The 20,441-nt window shown below is 40.9% G+C and overlaps 1 protein-coding gene across 1 annotated transcript in view; it reads right to left on the reverse strand.

Annotated features, from left to right (window-relative positions):
- The window catches only part of PHACTR2 (phosphatase and actin regulator 2), a 136,202-nt gene that overhangs the window by 20,464 nt on the left and 95,297 nt on the right, over positions 1–20,441 (reverse strand). The window contains exons 6-9 of the mRNA XM_024122451.3: positions 15,256–15,495; positions 10,937–11,471; positions 5,093–5,286; positions 3,345–3,501 (exon numbers count right to left, since the gene is read on the reverse strand). Coding sequence (XP_023978219.1) covers positions 3,345–3,501; positions 5,093–5,286; positions 10,937–11,471; positions 15,256–15,495 — 1,126 coding nt within the window. The remainder of the gene's footprint in view (positions 1–3,344; positions 3,502–5,092; positions 5,287–10,936; positions 11,472–15,255; positions 15,496–20,441) is intronic.

Here is a 20,441-nt window from a genome sequence, read left to right on the forward strand (position 1 = left end):
TGACTGGGTGTGTATTCCCTTCTCTCTTTCCTTCTTCCACAGGCTAGCACCTAAACATGGTCATGTGAGCCAGCTCAGATCATGCAGATAAGGATATCCACGGAGATGGAAGAGCAACAAGATGGAAGGAACCTGGGCGCCTATCTGACTGCCTGTGCTCCCCACCCATGCTGGACAGCCCACCTACCCCTGCAATGCGGTGTGAAAAAGAAGCAAACACGTGGAAGTGGATTGTTTGGACCACTGCACTGTTTGGTCTCTGTTAGAGCAGCTTAGCCTGTACCCTAATTAACATACAGATAATTGGAATCTAAAAATAGGCTCAAGGGTTCATACCAATTCATGAGATGATCAATTTATACTGCACAGTGTCTTCAGGAAAATATTACTTTGGGGATCTCAAATAAATTTACAATGTATATAAAGTTATCTTGAGGTATACAGGACGTTTCCATCAACCTTCAAGAAAAGCCAGGCTCATTTGGGATTAGTACCTGATCATTTGTACACAAGAGCTCAATGTCTTATTAACCCATTTTAATTTTGTTCTTGGTCTTGTTTACATTGTTAATTTGTCGTTAATCACAGACAAAAACTTCCTCTGGATGTATTGATAGATTGAATTTGTGCAAATTAAACTAATATACATGAAAGGCAATCTTAATGCAAGATACTATCAATTCTAAATGTTTATGGCTGTGAAAGAAATGGTATGAAGAATTAAAATCCATGATATTTTGAATAGCTCATTAAAAAGTTTAACATTTAATCTTCATCAGCGCTACCCTGAAATTCACTTAATAAGTGAGCCCACAAAAAAACCCAGTGAACATCTATGCCAGCCAGATTTTGTGCCATTCATATATCCTATACTATATATCTATACGCTATCATCCCCCAAAGAAATCATCCTTCTTTTGTTTATGGAGTTTCCTTTCTCTGGAATGCCCTCCTCTCCTTCTTCACCTACTGAAATCTTTTAAGTTATTAAAGGCTCCTGGTTCTTTGTCCCTCTACAGCAGTTCTACATAAATTATACATCGATTAAAGCACTTATCATTATTATAAAGATAATAATCACAGCTCTCATTAGTTCATCCTTTAAAGTCCCAGTCACTGTGCTGGGTGCTTAGCTGACGTTATCTTGAATCCTTGAAACAATTCAGCAAGGTAGCAGCCAGTTCCCATTTCACAGGGAAGAAAACGAGAGATTAATTCCCTTGCCTGTGAGAAAACACTACTGAACGATGGAGCCAGGACTCATACCTGGTTCTCTTGACCTAGATGTTTGTGCTTTTTACATGATCCCCATCACTCAGTATAAATTTTGCCTCTTTCACTAGACATGGAGTTCTCTAAGGCAGGAACTGTAAGTGGTTTATCTTTGAATGACAGGGACTAGGTGTGCTGGGTTTGTAGAAAAACAATTCTATAAAATTTATATACTTATAAAACTAAAAACCCTACCCTGATAAGATTTTTATAGATCTGGAATACATGTGTGTTTCTAGAGGCTCTCAAACTTTTGGGGGTTGGAGTGGAATTTTACAAAAACAGAAGAAGTGCTGCTCTGGTTGGCTACTTAGACCTACAATGAAGGAGTCCCCTCCCGCCTCATCCCCCAAACACCCCCCACTTCCCTAGCTCTCCCCAGGAAGCCTGAGTATCCTCTCCAAGAAATCCTAATGCAGAGTTAGAAAACCACCACTCTACGGTTATTTCATGGTGTCAGCTTCTCACAATGTTCTTCACCAGTCCCCTGTTTTTGAGTGTTTTTGGTTTGTTTTAATTTGTCACTGCTCTAAATACCCTTCAAATAAACATCTTTGGAAAACACAGGGTTTTTTCCCTTTTAGATTATTTCCTTCTTGTATAACCTCCCAAACGGAATTACCATGTAAAGAAATACTGTTTTAGAATTCTTTTCTTGTATTGTTAAGTTGTTCTTCAGAAATATTGAACAAGAGCCAAGTATATGTGTCCTATTTTCTCATAAAGTTGCCGACATTGGGTTTAATTTATAAAAGTGTTTTGCTAATTTAAGATGTAGTACTTTAATAAAAAATATTTAATGTTCTTAAGTGCTCGCTAGGATCTAGGCACTGACGTACCTTCAGTGTACCATCTCATTTAATCCGCACAAGCCCCGGCTTGGCCCCATCTACAAAACAGACAGTGACTTCTGCACCCCTCACATGCCTACCCTGCAGGTACATCACAGTCACAGAAATCTTCCACTTCCAAGCAAGGGGAGGACTTTTCTCCCACCTCCAAATCTTGTTCTGGTGTTCCAGGCTGTTCCCGTCTCCCAATTTTTTTTTTTTTTTTTTTTTTTTTTTTGGTGGTATGCGGGCCTCCCTCTGTTGTGGCCTCTCCCGTTGCGGAGCACAGGCTCCGGATGCGCAGGCTCATTGGCCATGGCTCACGGGCCCAGCCGCTCCGCGGCATGTGGGATCCTCCCAGACCGGGGCGCGAACCCGGTTCCCCTGCATCGGCAGGCGGACGCGCAACCACTGCGCCACCAGGGAAGCCCCCGTCTCCCAATTTATGCAAGCTATTTTTTATGCAGAGTGAGGGAAGTTAGCAAAACAACTAATACCTAAATATGCTTAAACTGATCATAAAAAGGAGAGCTTCAGCACTTGCTTCTGTTAAAACTGCCAGTTACATGGACTTCCAATGCCACGAGTGGCGAAAGTAGAAATCCTACAATGGTGGAGGCAGGAAGTGCAGTCAGATGACCATTTATTTGAAGTGAAAAGGGGCAAGTTTCGATATGGGGGCTATGGCTACCTGACTAGGGTGGAACTGGCAGTTGAAGCTACTTAATATTTCTGTAGTCTCGCAGCCCCCAGGGCAGACGCTGATGGCAGTCATAGGAATGCTATAGGGAGTCCATGAAGCAAACCAGGAGTTGGGCAAACTATGGCCCGCAGGCCAACTCTGGCCTGCTGCCTGTTTTGGTGAAGAATGTTTTCTTGGAATGTAGCCGTGCTCATCTGTTTATATACTGTGTATGGCTGCTTTCATGCTGCAATAGCACAGTCAAGTAGCTGCCATAGGGACTGTCTGGCCAACAAAGCCTAAGAGATTTACTAACTGGTCCTTTATAGAAAAAGTTTGTCCCCACTTGGATCGGGCTTTGGCGACCTCAAAGCTACTGGCTAGCTGGACCAAAAAGGAGCTTCTTTGAGCGATTCACCATCCAAGACCAACTTGAGAAGACCAGATAGGCCAGGCGTGCCCTTCCACGAGGGAGTCACAGTGACCTCAGTTAGGGAGGGAACTGTAGGAAGGAGAAAAGTAAGAATTAGTCAGTGCTGTCCCCAGATTTCAGCAATTACCTGACGAGCTCGGTTCCAATTTGCTGTCGGATTTCCTGCCTCTCTTCTTCAGAGGTACGCTGCAAGATGTTTTTGTCCTCTAATTCCTTCTTAGACGGTCTGTTGCCAAGTTTGATAGCAAGAGTATCCCTTCGTCGTATTTTACTTGCCAAAGCACCTGAGGATTAGAAAAGGCAGAAATGCAGAGAAAGGATTTTAGCCAGTGGCACTCAGGTTACACGTGGGCAGGGACTTTAAATAGAGTCCAGACCAAATTCTTTATTCACATGCAACGGGAGAATTTTAATTAACCTGAAGAAAAAAAAGTTTCAAGTTGGATGTAGTTCGTTTTGAAAAACTGAAGAACTGTTTTTTTGTTTTGGTTTGGTTTTTTTGTTTGTTTTTTTAACATCTTTACTGGAGTATAATTGCTTTACAATGGTGTGAAGAACTGTTTTTTAAAATATTCTGAAAAATGCTGGGAAACCCTGAAAAAACCAGCAAGTATCACCTCATCTTTTGGACAGTGAGATTTGAAGTTTATTCTGCTGAGACGGCATACCATGGAAACTACTAATTGCATAATGCCTTTTCTTTCTTTTCTTTTTCGAGTCTTAAACACTTAGCCCCTTTGCTCATTCTGTAGAGTAAATCCTCATCTTCCCTTTTCCTCCCCCCACTCAGAAAACCACACTGACAAAAGTCTACCTGTGATACCAATGTTTTAATCCTAAATTACCCAGGAATCCCTGATATCTCACAGAGGATAGTAAATACCAATGAATGATAATGATTTTGTTATTTTTGATTTGTTATTTGATGTTTGTTCATTGTTCAGTACAAACTAGAAGGAATTTGACAATGCTGTTTAATCATGAATATATTAATAACTTTTCATAATCTGTAAATTCAATTACTGAATCGCTCCCAAGTCATCCTTCTCAGAAGATTATTAAAAAAAATAGCATTTTTCCAGTTCCCTAAGTTATATATAAATGGTTGGCTTTATCCACTTTACTATCATTCCTTCTTAGAAGGCATACCACCTTTCTTATCATGGATGAGTGACTGTTTTTTTTTATTTTTTTTTTGTTTTTTTCTTTTTTGTGTGTGTGTGGTACGTGGGCCTCTCACTGTTGTGGCCTCTCCCGTTGCGGAGCACAGGATCCGGACGCGCAGGCTCAGCGGCCATGGCTCACGGGCCCAGCCGCTCCGCGGCATGTGGGATCCTCCCGGACCGGGGCACGAACCCGCGCCCCCTGCATCGGCAGGCGGACTCTCAACCACTGCGCCACCAGGGAAGACCGTGTGACTGTTTTTAATTCTTAAAAGGGATTAGTCATTCTTGACTGATTCCTCCTTTTAAACCACAGTATAAAAGTGAGTGAAATTGTCAAACATCCCCCATGAGTAATCCAGCAAATCCTGCACTGATGCTCTTTATTCAAGAAAGGTCCCAGTGTGGAAGCGCCATCTTTGATCAATCTGAGAAAGGCCTCTGTTGTTGGACTTTCTGGACAAATTCAAATATGCATCCTGGCCTCACAGACTGACTCCCCCACCACCCTGCCCTGTGGAATCATCTTCCAGAAAGGCCTCTTATCTAAAGCTAAACCCCAGAAGATAATCCATTTCTAATCTGAGAAAGGCACATGAGGGGAAAGAAAACATCAAGTGTCTGGCTCCTAATGAGGCCTTTGCTCTTTCCAGACTTCAGCTACTTCTGTCCACCACAGACTTCCCTCGCTACCTCCTGAAAAAAGCCTTACTTTCTCCACTGCCATCCTCTTCCTCTTCCTCGTCATCGGTGTACAAGATGGGCCCGTCGGAGTCAGAGTCATTGGCCTGGTATTCCCTTTGGACTTCGTCCTCTGAGGCCCTGAAGGATTCTGAAGATTCTCCCATCAGCCCAGGAGTCAGGAGTTGAGGCGCTGCCTTCCCCAGATCGTCTTTGGTTGTGAAACTGCGAAAGGCACAGAAACATGGGGGTGGTGTGAAGCTCAGAGCAACCCTCGGGGATGATGCCAGCACATGAGAGAGAACGCTAGTTTCATAAACATCCTTCAGGCTGGCGAAAGGAGAAAGCAGACACAGGCTGGCTAACGTCACTGAAATGGGGCAACGATACTGCATTCCTTAATTCCCAAGGCTTTAGAGTCTTCCTCTGTAAAATGAAAAGGATTGACCAGGTGGTGACTGATATATTTAGTACATGAATATTGTAAAACTATGTTTTGAAAATTTATTTTTCCCTAGCAGTAGGAGGTTCCATGGAAAGAACAACGGGCTAGCAGTTCTTGGATATTTGATTTTGCCTCCACTTTTTCTTGGACCTGTAACTCCTACTTATCTTTCATGTCTAGCTTAAAGCCTCAGCTCCCTGAGGACTCTTTCATTGGCCATCAGACTAGTTCCTTGCCCTCTCGCCCTGCTCCCACGGTGCACACCGCACTGGAGCACTTAGTACACTGCATCTCAGTCTGCCTCCCCAACCCCCCAAAGTTCCATGACAAGCAGAACTCATATCATGTTGTAGCCCAGCCCAGTACCTAGAACGGTACTGACACAGAAAAGTTTATCTTCTTTAATCGGTATATGAATTAATCCTACTTTCATCATAGCCAGTGTGTTAACAGTAAAAAATTATATATCTTCTCCATTTGTAAAACTGCCTGTCCTAAGATTATACTAATAACATGAGATGGAAAATGTGAAAGCTAAGTGGACTCTTTAGAAGAAAGGTGATATGTCAGGATGCATTGAGTTTCTATTATTTAGCTTGGTAAGAGTCTCTGACTTAAAGTTACTATAAATATACAAAGCTTGCCAACTTTCACAGACCAGAATTTTAAAAACTACTTTACATCATAAACATATCGTATCAAAAACAATGTAATCTTCATTTTAAGATACAGAAGCTCCCCACATTGCTTTCTGATATAAATAGAAGAATCCAAATTTGGATGTCACACTTCTGAAAGACCGTTTAATGCAAAACATGTGCTTGCTGTTCTCACTGAAAAAAATCAAACAACAGTTCTTTGAATAATAAAAACAGGTAAACTTTGTCAGAATCGGAGGGACTGAAATTCAACTTTGTGGCTGATAAGCCTAAGCGTTCTCAAAATTCTCTATTTTTCACTTATTAGAAAAATCCAACAGCCAAAACTTCTCGTTTTCAAAGAAGGAAATACAAAATTTCTGTTTTAATTGTATAAAATACATAAAGCCTAAAATTGACCATTTTTAAGTGTGCAGTTCAGTGGCATTAATCACATTCACACTGTTGTGCGACCATCACCACCATCCATCTGCAGAATTTTTCATCTTTCCAAACTGAAACTCTGTATCCATTCCTCTTCTTTCATCCCCTGGCAACCACCATTTTACCTTCTGTCTCTATGAATTTTACTATTTTAGGTGCTTCATATAAGTGAAATTTTACATTTGTCCTTTTGTGTCTGACTTACTACACTTTGGATGTCTTCAAGGTTCATCCATGTTGTAGCATGTGTCAGAATTTCCTTCCTTTTTAAGGCTGAATAGTATTCCACTGTATGTATAGGTCACATTTTGTTTATTAATTCATCATTCTATGGATGTTTGGGTTGTTTCTAGCTTTTGGCTGTTGTGAATAATGCAGCTACAGACAGTGGTGTAAAAACATCTGTTTGAGTACCTGCTTTCATTTTTTTTGGCTATATACACAGAAGTAGGATTGCTGGATCATATGGTAATTTTATGTTTAATTTTTTGAGGAACCACCACCATATTGCTTCCAAAGTATGAAATCTCATTTTAAATAAGATTTATTTTTTTCACAGTCTGGATTTCTAGCATACTGCCACTGGAGGCCACTGTGGGTGACCGAAACACGTTTAAAAGATATGCCAATTAATAACACATTCTGAAGAGCAGAACAAAGATAACTTCAGGGTTGAGTCCTAGTATTTGTTCCTATCACTGTTCACTAATTTATCATGATACCAATTATTAATTTAATCTCATCATTTGCATTTTATAATGTTTTGCAGTTTTCAAAGACTTCTGCATATATTTACAACTTAACAATTGTTCTATAGTATAAGGAGGGCAGGTAATTTATAGTTCATGGAACCCAAGAAGGCCATGAATGAGTTGCCCCAACGAGGTAGCAAGGCCAGTCTATAACCCAGACTTAAAACCCTCGGTCTATCTATCAAATGTGATGTTATATTTTAGTTTTATACTTAATATTATGTTATATTGATATTATATTATAGATTATATTTAACTTAATATTAAATATTTTACTCCAAATTTTTATCAACCAACTCAAGACTCGGCTCTCATTTTCCCCCTACGTTTCTTGGCACATAGAACAATACAATGAACTTCTATTAATGTTTCTGGAAATGAACTAGAAGAGTCAAGTCCCGTTTGGATATGGGCTCCAGATGGGGTTATTAGTTTCTGCCTAAAATTATATCAGAATTATATGTTACTGATGCTACCAACAAATAGAAATCTACCAAATAGTAACTACCCTGCACTATGTGAATAGAAGTAGATATTTTTACACATGGCCACTTGTCTTCTTTAAACTTTTCACATTTGTATTCCAAACAGAAGCCTCTTCATAAAATGACAGGATTTTCACACATTCGTTGACTAAACATAACTGAGGGAAAGTTCTAAGTAAAGCAAGCGACTAAGAGCCAGAAATTCTAATTCACATATCCACTTAAGAAGGGAAGAAAGTATTTGGAAAGGGAAATTTGAGAGACTACTCATTCCCAGCTCATTAACTCAAGAGCAAACACAAACCACCCCTGTGAGATGAACTGTAATTTAAATTTTTAATTTTGAAGAATGTACAGAGAAGAAAATCTCTATGCCCCCTTCTAGGAAAGCATTATAGTTACCCTGACTGACAGGAAAATCTATTATAAATACCTCGGTGTCCAATGATGTTCTCAGCTCACCCCCTCTGACCACTGTCCCAGTGGAAATGGAGAACAGATGCTCACCTCGTTCGTCTGACAATCCTGCAAGCACCTGGGCTGAAGACAGATATCAAGCCCCCAGCATGCAGCACGGAGTTTAGCACAATATAGCGCCCTTCCTAAAACGGTTGTGCAAGTGGGCTGGACCGAATCAGGTCACCTTTGGAAATGGGCTTTCTCAGTGTTTAAGACTATCTGAGGAATTATTTTATATGTTACACCTTGTTCTTTAGTATATTGAATAGTGAATCCATACACCTGATCTCCTTCCCTAAATTTGGACTTTATCTTAAACATTTATACTTCCTGGGCATGTTAGACATTATTTTGGTAAAAACCAATCTTAACTGTAATGTTTTGTCCACTTTTGTATCTTTGGTGCTTAGTATGCTGCCTGGCACATAGAAGGCAAGCAAAAAATACATGGTGGAATGCTGAATGACTGTTCACTTCTAAAGGCTGGAATTGATGCCAATGCTGGCAAACACTCATAAATAAGTGAAGACATCTGCTCTGTGCTGGAAGTATTCAGGACACCATAAGCATTCATTTCAATATCTTCTTTTCCCGAATCATTTATTAAAATGTCAAATAAAATAATTTGTACTTTAACATTTATTTACCTTTCCTTGGCTTTCCTTTGAATGATGGTGCTCAAAATGAGAGAAACAAACACAAAAGAAATTGCAAAAGAAGTAGAAGCAGGTGCTTTGGAAACTTATGAAATTCCTTAGAGCGCTGAGTATGATGTGCAGCTCTGGGCTTGCATCCTGACTCTGCCACTTATTACCTGGGTGATCTTGGGCAAACTACGTTATCTCTCTCAGCATCAGTTTTCTCATCTATTCAACAGAGATATTTCAGGGGAGACTTATGTGAATTAAATAACTGACACTTCCTGACATTAAATAAGTATTTAATAAATGGAGGTTAATATCAGTAGCAATTGAATAATTAAAAGTGATAGTTTAGTCTCTTGATCCAAATCAGTTTAATTAATGTACTAATTTTTTTAAAGTATAACAGGACAAGGATTTTTTTGAAAGAGGAAATATTAAATTAAATAATGTAAACAGCGAATTTGGGTTTTATTCTTAGAAACAGAAGAGGCTGGATTTAGGAGCTCCAAGCCTTCCTAGACAGACTTGGTAGTGACATCTACTACACTCTGACAGTCCTCTTCTCACACCTATGGGACAGCAGAGCTAACAGGTCTTACTTACCTTTAAGTAGAAAATTTATAGGACTTTGTGAGTGATTAGATCTGGAGGACAAGGGAGAATGAGGACCCTAGGATGAATTCCAGGTTTCTGGCTTGGGCAACTGGATGATGGCATGCCTATAGCATACCAGATTCTGTACTGGTTGGTGGGGATATAGAGGTAAATAAGACATGGTGGTTAGTTCTGTCCCATAGGTAGGAAAAAAGTGCTGTTAGAGTACATGCAATAACCAATTCTGTCTGGATGAATATTGAAAGGCTTCACAGAGGAGATAACGCTTGAGCTGGGTAGGGAATTGAGGAAGCAAGAAAGGTAGCTGCTCTAAGGTTGGAGGAAAAGGAGTTGGAAAAGAGTTCCTTCCTGATGCTCTTTCTTTTCGGAGGAGGCTAAATAACTTGTTGAAATGGAGGTGGGCGGGAATGGGTGAACAATCTGGACATAAGTGGTAAAGATGTAAAGTAACCACTATAAGGGAAGAGGGGGGAACTGTCTAGGAAAAAGAAAAAGGACTGCTAAGCAGTGATGAAGCAGACTCTAAATGTCCTTGAAAGCACAGATCTGAAGTGTATCAGTCAGTAAGGCCAATGTAATCGTCTCCAGCAGCCCGTGGCATTCCTGGGGCAGGGCTATGAAAAATCAAGACACACGCACCCCAGTGTTCACTGCAGCACTATTTACAATAGCCAAGGCATGGAATCAGCCTAAATGTCCATTGATAGGTGAAAGGATAAAGAAGATGTGGTACATATATACAATGGAATATGACTCAGCCATAAAAAAGCATGAAATAATGCTATTTGCAGCAACATGGATGGATCTAGAGACTATCCTACTAAGTGAAGTAAGTCAGAGAAAGACAAATACATATGATATCATTTATATGTGAAATCTAAAAAAATGATACAAATGAACTTATTTACAAAACAGAAATTGACTCATAGACATAGAAAACACACTTATGGTTACCAAAGGAGAAAGAGGGGGGAGGGAGGAATAAATTAGGAGTTTGGGATTAAAAGATACACCCTACCATATATAAAATAAACAACAAGGACCTACTATATAGCACAGGGAACTATATTCAGTATCTCGTAATAACTTATAATGGAAATGAATCTGAAAAAGAATATGTATACACACACATATACATGAATCACTTCACTGTACACCTGAAACTAACACAACATTAGAAATCAACTACACTTCAATTAAAAGAAACCAAATCAATGGTTGGATTACAGGTGTGCTTACCTAACATTACCTAACAGGTGTGCTTACCTAACTAGATTACATTATAAAAGAAACCAAAGTAGGCTCCTTCATTGCCAGCAGAGTGATTTAGTGATCTTTAGTACCCAGCTTCATAGGAATACAGACAGAATATGGGGTTTTTGTGCCGACTCACCATGTTGCATTTTCTCTGCTAATACTTAAGCCAGCGCCTGAGTGGACAGTGGTGCTGTTTGTCGCCTCTTCAGTCCAGAGAAGCTGACTTGGGTCTAAGGCAGGGACGGGCAGGTCGGCTCCGTTGCTGACCAGGACGGCAGGAGTGTCTGAGGCAACAATGCTCTGCTCCTCCGGAGCGGGAGGAGGGGTGGGGGGAGGAGGTGCTGGAGCCACAGAAGGCAGAGGATCTGCGGACGTGGGTCTGCCTGTGGTCTGCTCCTCGGTGCCAGGGGCAGTCTGCTCGGGTTTGAGACTCGCCACCCTGGTCTCCGAAGGCTCTCCTTTAAGGTCAGATATGCCAGAAGTGGCTGCATCTGAGGACGGCTGAGACGTTGGCTGCTTGCCAGTTTTCTTCTTGCCCTTTGTGATTTCTACCATCCCTGTTTTGCTAGAGACTGTCTCCTTTGAAGCTTTAGGACGAGATGAGGTGGAGGAAGTAGATGGTGAAGCTGTTGCTTTGGAGCCAGTTGTTTTTCTTGAATGAGAGGAACCAGCTAAAGGAGACAGATTTTGCATTAAGAGTCAAAGAAGAGAACACTTTTTAAACAAACTAACCGAGCTGCCATCGTCAATGACCATGTTCCCTTTAAACTGTACAGATCTGTCTGAATAAATGCATAAAGGGAAATAGGTCTGGTTTTAATAAATATTTAAATATTTATTTTAATAAATATTTAAATATTTATATTTTAATAAATAGTTAAATAATAATGGTCTTGTTTTCTGCCCCCTCCTTGCCTCCAAACCGAGGAGTAAGTGATACTTGAGGCCAAACCCTGAGGGACGAGACTCCTCTGTCTACTCCCTCCTCGTCTTTAGCTGAGCCGGCCAAAGGGAAATCCTCACCTCCTTGCCCTATGGGTCACCTGAAAAAGTCCCTGTGTGCTCCACAGAAGGGACCTCATAGCGTGGAGAGGGCAGACACCAGCAGCTGTCTGGGTATAGTACAAGGTTACTCTCATCACAAACTGTACATGTTCTATGATGCCTTTCTGGGAATGGAGTGGCCCACATTCATTATTCATTAGATGCTGGAGTATATACCACCAGCTCCTTTCTGGCCAAAAGCAAATGGACTCGTCTTAACTGCTAAAAGAGCAAACTCCAAACCAGCTCTCCCCAATGGCTGTAGAGAAGCTTGCCACCCTGCCCCATCTCCCCAGCTGCAGTGATAACGGGGCGGAGAGAAAACCCATGGCCACATATGAAGGACAAGTCTCCTTCAAAACATCAAGAGGCAGAAAAACGTCTTTTTTTTTTTTTTTTTTACAAAAAATGTGTAAATGGGTAGTGTTTGAATAATCTGAAGGGAAAGAGTATCATTTTCAGAGCTTCTAAAACTGCTTATGTTCCTAGAGGGCCTTCATCAGAGGATGGCCATGGCTATCCTATCTTCTGGATAGGACTGCCTTCAACCAAACCATTTTCAGGAAAGAAAAAAAAAAAGTTAACTCTCCTTTTCTTTTTATCATCACAGGAAATACATTTAAACTCCTATGACCTTTATGATCTATACATTTCTCCTAATTGCTTTTTCTGTTACAATGTTGTATATCTTTTTCCTGAGGGGTCAAACTATCTTCCACAGAAGAACTAGAAAAATCTTGTTAGTATTGTGGAGCCAATCCACACTGCATACAGATGTTATTTATTATAACTTACCTCTGGTTATAACTTTATTGAAGTCAGTTAGGAGGGTCAGGAGAGGAAGAACAGATAAAGGAATATAGACAATGAGGTGTAGGACTTCACTAACTCTGATCCACTAAAAAAAGGCAGTCTCACTTGGTGACAAAGATGCAGGCTTAAAACAAGTGTCTATGGCTTGGGGGCTTTATTATTTTAGATATCCGTAATTATGAGAATTCCCCTCCCCCATATCAGGGCCTGTCAATGTTTCTTTGAAATAAACAATCTTCATTTGCTTAGAGGACAAACGTATTAAGCATACTACTACAATCTAAGTCCATTCCAAATTTACCTTTCACAACCAAGATGCTAAGGACTTGCTGTCTAAACATGTTCAGTTATTTCTTGGGGAAATTGAACAGAAGCTTTTCCACACATCAATTCTAATAATTTTTTCTTGTAGAAAAGTCTTTTTGTTTTTCTAACAGCAAAGTTAACTTCAGCCTTGCTTAAGGAAAAACATTTTTTATGCCTAGAGTGCAAATTCAAGCCATGTTAACTATATTTCTCTTTTAAGTGTCTAAAATGAGGATTTTGCCGAAATGTTGCTTAAGTTACCTTGAATTATAGCCATGACTAAACAAGAAATGCCACCTCTCCTCAGTTAAATACTTTTGTTGTTAACACAGGGTGTAACGAGAAAGAAAAAAAAATATGAGATCTTACTTCACTAGCAAAGCAGGCGAATGTGCCAACCTGATTATCTGGTGCTCTGGAGGTCTACACTAACTTAGTAACAAAGGAAGAATCTGAACCAATAAATTTTTTTAAGAGATTCAATGTCTGACTGAAAATCAGGAGTGACATTTGAAGTAACTTTTCCAGAAGGTCAACTTTATTCAAATAAAACAAAGTTACCATGTAGAAAGTTCTAAATGCTTACAAATGGAATGTGAGTAGGATTCTGAAGGAGTATTATCAATATTTGATAAAAAAAAAAAGATCCTTGCACGCTCGGCTTGTTGGTAGACTTCAAGGCAACTCCTGTTTCTGTGATAACCTGAGAACAGCAACCTTTTTCACAGTAAGCGCCAGTTGGGCCTCTTTTAATACAATGGATAACATGACCGTACTTTCCTCTTAGGAACATCAGAAGTCTATACAAAATCTTCAAGTAAAATATCCGGAAATAACTCCAAATCTCTCATGAAAGCTGTCACCCGCCCTGGTGTTAATCACCAGCTTTCTTCGGAGAGAAGTACGGGAGAGGACAAGCCGAGGCAACCGTGAGCTGCTGCCACGTGGGGCGTGGGGAAGCGGGTCTTCACTCCCAAAGACAGGGTGAGAGTTTGGGGCTTTACTTCGGGAAGTAAATCAGCACCTGCCTCACTTCAAGCACTGCTCCTGAGGTGTGCCAGGCAGTCTGGGAAACACACACAGACACCAACGAGAACAGACACTGATGTGTGATGGAAGCTGGTCCCTGAGAAAATGGCCTGTAGGCACTGTTGGCAAAGCATTCTGAGATTTTCATTTTAGAGCTCTATTAGAAGAGACCCAGACACACAAGGTCAAAGGTGGTAGACAGGAACACCAGGACAGAGACAACTATTTGCATTCTGAGTTCTGTCATACTGTCACCTAAGCCACTCTCTGAATCTGAGCATTGTGGGTATAAATTACAAGGGGGAAAGAGTAATACCAAGGCATATCCTGGTAGCTGGTCTTGAGAAAGTTGCTGCTGATTTTAAGGCGAATAAGGTTTGCTATAACACAGGAGAATTTTTATGCATGTGTTAATGGGAAGAAGATGCTCAGCATGTGCATCTGTTATAATATCCTTTTAAAGGTTGGATGACGGGAGAGGCTTCTTTATTCCACTTCACTACAATGGGGGCTCCACTTTGCATTAAGCATATCTGATGTGAAAGGAAAGCTGGACACACATGACATGAAGTGATGTAATCACCCAAACAGCCCCTGGTGATTTGCAGTCACAGCTTGTAATCGCTCCACTAGACGCTTTCCCTTGTGACACACTGAAATCTATGAGGTTGGGAAGGGGGCGCTGAGCATGTAACTTCCAACTCTGCTGAGCAGTTGTGACTCCAGTAGAGAGTGGTGGCATGGAGCACTGAGTGATATGAACCCTTTGTCATTTGTCAGTAGAGAGATGACTATAAGATTTAAGACATTAAGATCCAGCAAGTATGTCAAAGATGTAAGCATCGTGTTTTTATGTGCAAACTTAAGATATTGTGAAAGAAAACCCAAGCCAAAGAGCCACCCATAAACTCAAACAGGCAGGCCAGGTGATGTCTAAATAACGTCAGATCACATCATCGCTATTCATCAGGCAGACTACTCCCTGTTTCCTTCTACTGGGTTTTGTGCAGACAGTGGATACTCAGGACGAAAGACGTCTATTCACCCTAAACCTAATGAGGTGAATGGATCAAGTGGTTGACTTTTCTTTGGCAGAGACAGCAACAAAGGAATCTCCTGGGCATTCTCTGTGTCAAAGCTGAATCCACTGGCGTTACATCCTAAGACAGCAGACACCAAAAATGCCATCATTCCTAGAAGAAGAAATTAGCCCCACCCCAGAGCCAAGCACCCTAGACCCAACCCCACAGAGGGCATACTCACCAGCCTCTCGGGTTGCATTTCGGCTTGTTGGCTTGGGTGGAGGGACGGGGGCCTGCTTACCAGCGGCCTTGGTAATTTTTTTAATAGGAGGCACTTCGTCACCCATGGGGGTGGCCCCAGCAGCGGCCCCTTTTGGAGGAACAGGTGTTTTTTTGGGCTTAGGTTTGGGTGTAGGCTTAGGAAGAGCTGGAGGAGGTAGAGCAGGAGCTGCCGGTGTTTCAGAGTGGTTTTCAGTGTTCTCTACAAATGAGAAAGTGAACAGAAGCCGACTGATACAGACACACACCATACACACCATACAAATAGAAGGAGCAAGACATAGTGCAACAGTGGTACGAACATGCAGCTGCTTGGCCCCTGGGAACCAGAGAGAGTGAAGGTTGGGTTAAAGAAGATCAAAGGCTAAAAGCCAAACTAGGGTGTGCTCTCCAGGTCCAAAAATCCCTCCTGTGATAAAATAAGACTGCACAAGTGACTGTGATGAAGTTAAGTTCAGGGTGAGCGTAAACGTCCACCACCAGGGGCTGACACCAACCTTGAATCAGCGGTTGCTGGACCATGATGTGGGCATGAGTGCTAAGTTTTAAACCAAACTGAAGGACTCCAAGAGTGGCAGATCAGCGCATTACACACACCACCACAGGGTGAGGCTGACAGCACAGCAATGGTTGGACTTACAGTTACCCTCCACTGAGGGACTTTCTCAGAACTCAAGCCCCACCAACCTGAAAGGGATCTATGCTCTGTCTCTGTCTCATTGTGGTCAAAAATCAATTATTTTCTAAGCTAAGGGAGACTCTCTAGAATCTGGTACAGGAAGCACCATGCACTGAAGAATAAACTATTTGCTCTTATTAAAATTTTCTCAAGTTCTCCCAGTGCACCAGGACAGCTTCCTGTTTTACAATAACTTCCTCTGACCTTTTCAAACTGTGTCACAACTGTAGGTACTGGAGGGTGCAGAAACCAAAAAAAAAAAATCAAATTTGTTTTGTAGTGTAAACACAAGTAATGAGTTTAAAAAGATAAACGTTAAAATTCATTTCAAAAATCATACCTAAGAACAGAAGCCTCACGCAAGATTTTGCATAACTAGAGTAGTATCAGTTTCTCATTTTAAAAAGTGGGGATGCTGAACGTTCATCCACATATTCACATCCTTATCTTTTCTAATTGTGAGCAGTTAAAATTAAAATACACTTTGGGTCCAAAGAGCTAAGCAGCATTTCAAAATGGAGCACAACAAAAAGTGTGAGACAGCGTTAAGACAAGACTGAGCCTTTACTGAATATGTTCTTCTATTATCAAATGACCAAGAAAGGATTTTAATATTGGAATGCATCACATTTTATTATTTCTTTTGTTTCATTTCTCATCCCAGTGAGTGTGAAGTGAGGACTCCTCCCCTTTTTTTTACATCTCCATCATTCTACATGTATAACTACCATAAAAATGATTGAAATTTCAGTATGTAATGAATAAAACTTTTCTTTTACCTTCTCTCAGTCATGCAACCCAGCCCAGTCACTGCAGCCCAAACGGACTCCTGAACTTAATTATACTCATTATCGGAGCTACTTAGTCAACATTTATCAGAGGCTACTTTGTATGTTTGCCTTTCTGTTTATATATCTTGTCTCTTCAACTAAGCTGCTTAGCATCTATAATACAGGAGTGGCGCTCCTAACCCACCAGGTCTGAACCACAAGGCCACTATACCGCAAGAGTCGGAGTTGAGAACGAGTTGACAGTCACTGAAGACATTTTATTTTAATGTAAAACATACAAATGTACATTGATTTGCCAGTCTTTTGACTTAGGTTAGAGGCCTGTTCTTTAAGTACATCTTTGCACCTTTAGCCCCTGGCACGATGGAGATCCACCAATAACACCATCCATGGTGAGAGCCAGTCACAGTGATCTGCACCATTTGGTATCTTAATTCTCTCTCCTGCTACAAAGCCTCACACCTCTTATCCTCTGCCTTCATGGCATATTACTGAGGGGTCTTTTTTCTGTCTGCCTAAGGTTTTTAAATTCTAAAGTTATATCCCAAAGAATCCAGCTTCTGAGTTTGGGAAGGAGATGGTTCACTCTATGACAGCTGGAAATGACAATTCCTACCGGGTTGAGAATGTACACACTACACGCAAACTTCCGGCTACTCTTGGAGAAGCATGGTCCACTCCTCCCTCCTCTGTAAATTCTATCAAATTATCTGTGTGTGTTTGCCATATGGCCACTGTTTATGTTTACTCTGCAGTGATTCCTAACGGGTGTATGTGTGTGTGTCTGTGTGTGCGAGCACACGCACGCCAACAGTATACTTTTCTGACTAAATTATAAACTGCTTTTGTCTGAAATTTTATATTCCATCAAGCAAGATGCTCTAAACATTATGTCTATTCAGTGAATGTGACTGATCAGCTGATAGTTACTAACACACACACACACACACACACACACATCCATGGGAAGTGAACTCTTATATCTAGGAGATAATGAATAACGTCAAGAGGTATTTTTTACTATTAGCATACGATCTGAAGAAAGGACATAAACTGATGGTGTAGAGAAGTATTACCTTTTCAAGAGGAGGTTAAGAAAGGGCTGCCTATGCACTCTGGCTTGATGAGGATACTACATCTCATAACAATGGTCTGGAGGTGAGCTATTGACTACACTTCCCAATCTGCCTCCTTCCACCACACGGAGAGTCGAGTCCAACAACACTTGGAGCAAATCTGAGAACTGCAGGCAGCCTTCACTTTGCCTAGAATGCACTTGCCCCCATCCCTCTCCTTTGTCTGACTGCATCCTTCTTATCTCCTCCAGGTCTCAGTTTGGAAATATCTTCCTCTTAAGACCCAATTTTGGTCCCACTTGCAAGCTCCCTGGTTTGCTGTCCTCGGGCCTCCCAGAGCACTTTGCATCTTGTACTACAATTGCCTGTGTACATGGTCTCCACATAGGTCACGATCTGCTTGAAGGCAAAGGCCGTTTCTTATGCACAGTGTGCTCTTTCCCTGGCCCCCATGGCTGACCTTCATGCTCACGTGGGGAACAAATGCAGGTAAGATACTTGTTACTTCATGGAAAGCCCTCTACAATGACTCAACAGAAATAATATCAGATACTTTCCAGATTTCTCATATTTAATACCAAGCTATATTTAACAGATTCAGATTGCAGATCCGTTTTTCTGCTGCTTATATATTTATTGATAAGGAATAACGGGAGACTATGAGGCCCGAAGGCCTTCAGGAAAAAGTTTCCAGTGTTAGGCAGAAGAGGCCCAAGACCACCGCCCTAATTCAGAATCAGGTGCCCTCAGGAGCCCCAGGAACACCACGTGTCCTAGGTAGAACCTGCCCCCAGAGTAGTGGGAAGGCCACTTGACATTTGTTTTGTTTTCTTCGACGCTGATGTTTCAAATATTAAAGCACTGACATGCTGTCTCAAAAAGAGATACAAGCATCTAGGATGGTATGTGATATGGCTTTGCAAATATAATCAGTTAATATATGAAATGAAGTTCTTGGGTAAGTTGACTCAATGCAAAAGGAAGGGGCACACTGCACCCCAAAATAAAGAGTAAACTGAGAACATGGGAGAGTAGATTTGCACAGTAGTAAGTTCAAATAAAAAGTGACACCAAGGGCTTCCTTGGTGGTAAAGCCCTCGCACAGAAACGAAGACCCAACACAGCCAAAAATAAATAAGTAAATAAATAAAATTTAAAAAAAAAATTTAAAAAAAAAGAAGTGACATCAAAAGAGGAGCAGAGGTAAGAGTAACTCTTAAGCTGTTTTTTTCAGTATTAAATGGTGTCTTTCCAGAGCAATGAATGGTTTGTTTATAAGATATTTTCTATTTAACATGATGCTCCATGATGTTGGTCAGGAGTGACATTCTTTTTACTGTCAGGAAGTGGTTTCCATACCAAATGCTTCCCCTCACTCAGTGTGGTTCCAGCGGGGGCACTGTCTACACAGCGAGAGGGAGGCTCCTCTGTCTTATTAGTGCTGGGGCACCATGTCCAGCCTTTCCATCTCCTTATGTACAGACCAGCCAAGCAAGATGCTAACTCAGACCTTATTTGACCAAAAAGAACTGAATGTACTAATCCGAAGTAAAAAAAAAGAAAACAAAAACATCTCTCAAATATCCATGAACATGTGAAGTCTGCCATTTTTTTGGAACATCAGGCCTGCTGGTTTAATTAACATAAAACTGTCAGCAACTTTTTATTAGGCTGATAAGGGAAATACGGCCTTTGAAGTCCGTCCAGTCCACTGACTGACATTCCACACGGACCAGGCAAGCACTAGAGATGGCACTGTTACATAATGAAGGTTGTGATTTTGAATGTGAAAAGGCTGTACCAGGGACAAAGCACAGATGGATTTGAAATTTAACAATGTGGTGAGACAGGACAGTTGGACTAAAAAATAAAAAAGTAAAAAAAGAAATCACTGCATTTCAACTGAAACCTCTTAAACTCTATTCAGGTCTGTTTTCTCTTATGTTCCAGGAATATCATCATTAAAAATTTTAGTTAATTTCTCATAATCATTTATGAGAAATCAACTAACATATGACCTTAAGCATAACCAGAGCCCTTCAATGGAAACACTAAGTAAAGCCCCATGAGTACCATACTTAATATGGAATAAAGCAAAATAATAAATTTCCAACAGATTATTAATAGAGGCTTCTAAAGTTTTTAAAGGCTAATTTATATTCAAATAATAGAAGGTTATGGACTTCCTGAGAAGATGATTTTAAGTTGTGTCTGTCAAATGTTCTTTTGTTCCCTTTGCCTTTGGAGGATCTGGGTCAAGAACAGAGGAAGAGAAGTTTCCTTCCAGCAGTTTCTAAGAGTTCTCAAAATGCCTAGAGAGGCCAAACTAGGTTTGACAAATTTATGCCATCCAACTAAGAGGCAGGCATTATGGAAAAATAGCCTGTTTTCTGAGGATTCATTTCTATGCAGCAGGAAATCATCTAGAATCTCCCAACAAAGCATTACCTTATGGGGGTTTCAGTTCAGGTTTGCATAAGTAAGAGGCTTGGGGGTTCCTGCAACCGTGATAGGAATGGTATGGAGATGTAGTCAATCAGTGACCAGGAACTTGTGAATGTTCTGGGGGTCCGTGATAGACAAGTATTTTGCAGTTGTGCAA

This window comes from Physeter macrocephalus, chromosome 10 (assembly GCF_002837175.3).
Source record: "Physeter macrocephalus isolate SW-GA chromosome 10, ASM283717v5, whole genome shotgun sequence".
Lineage (NCBI taxonomy): Eukaryota > Metazoa > Chordata > Mammalia > Artiodactyla > Physeteridae > Physeter > Physeter macrocephalus.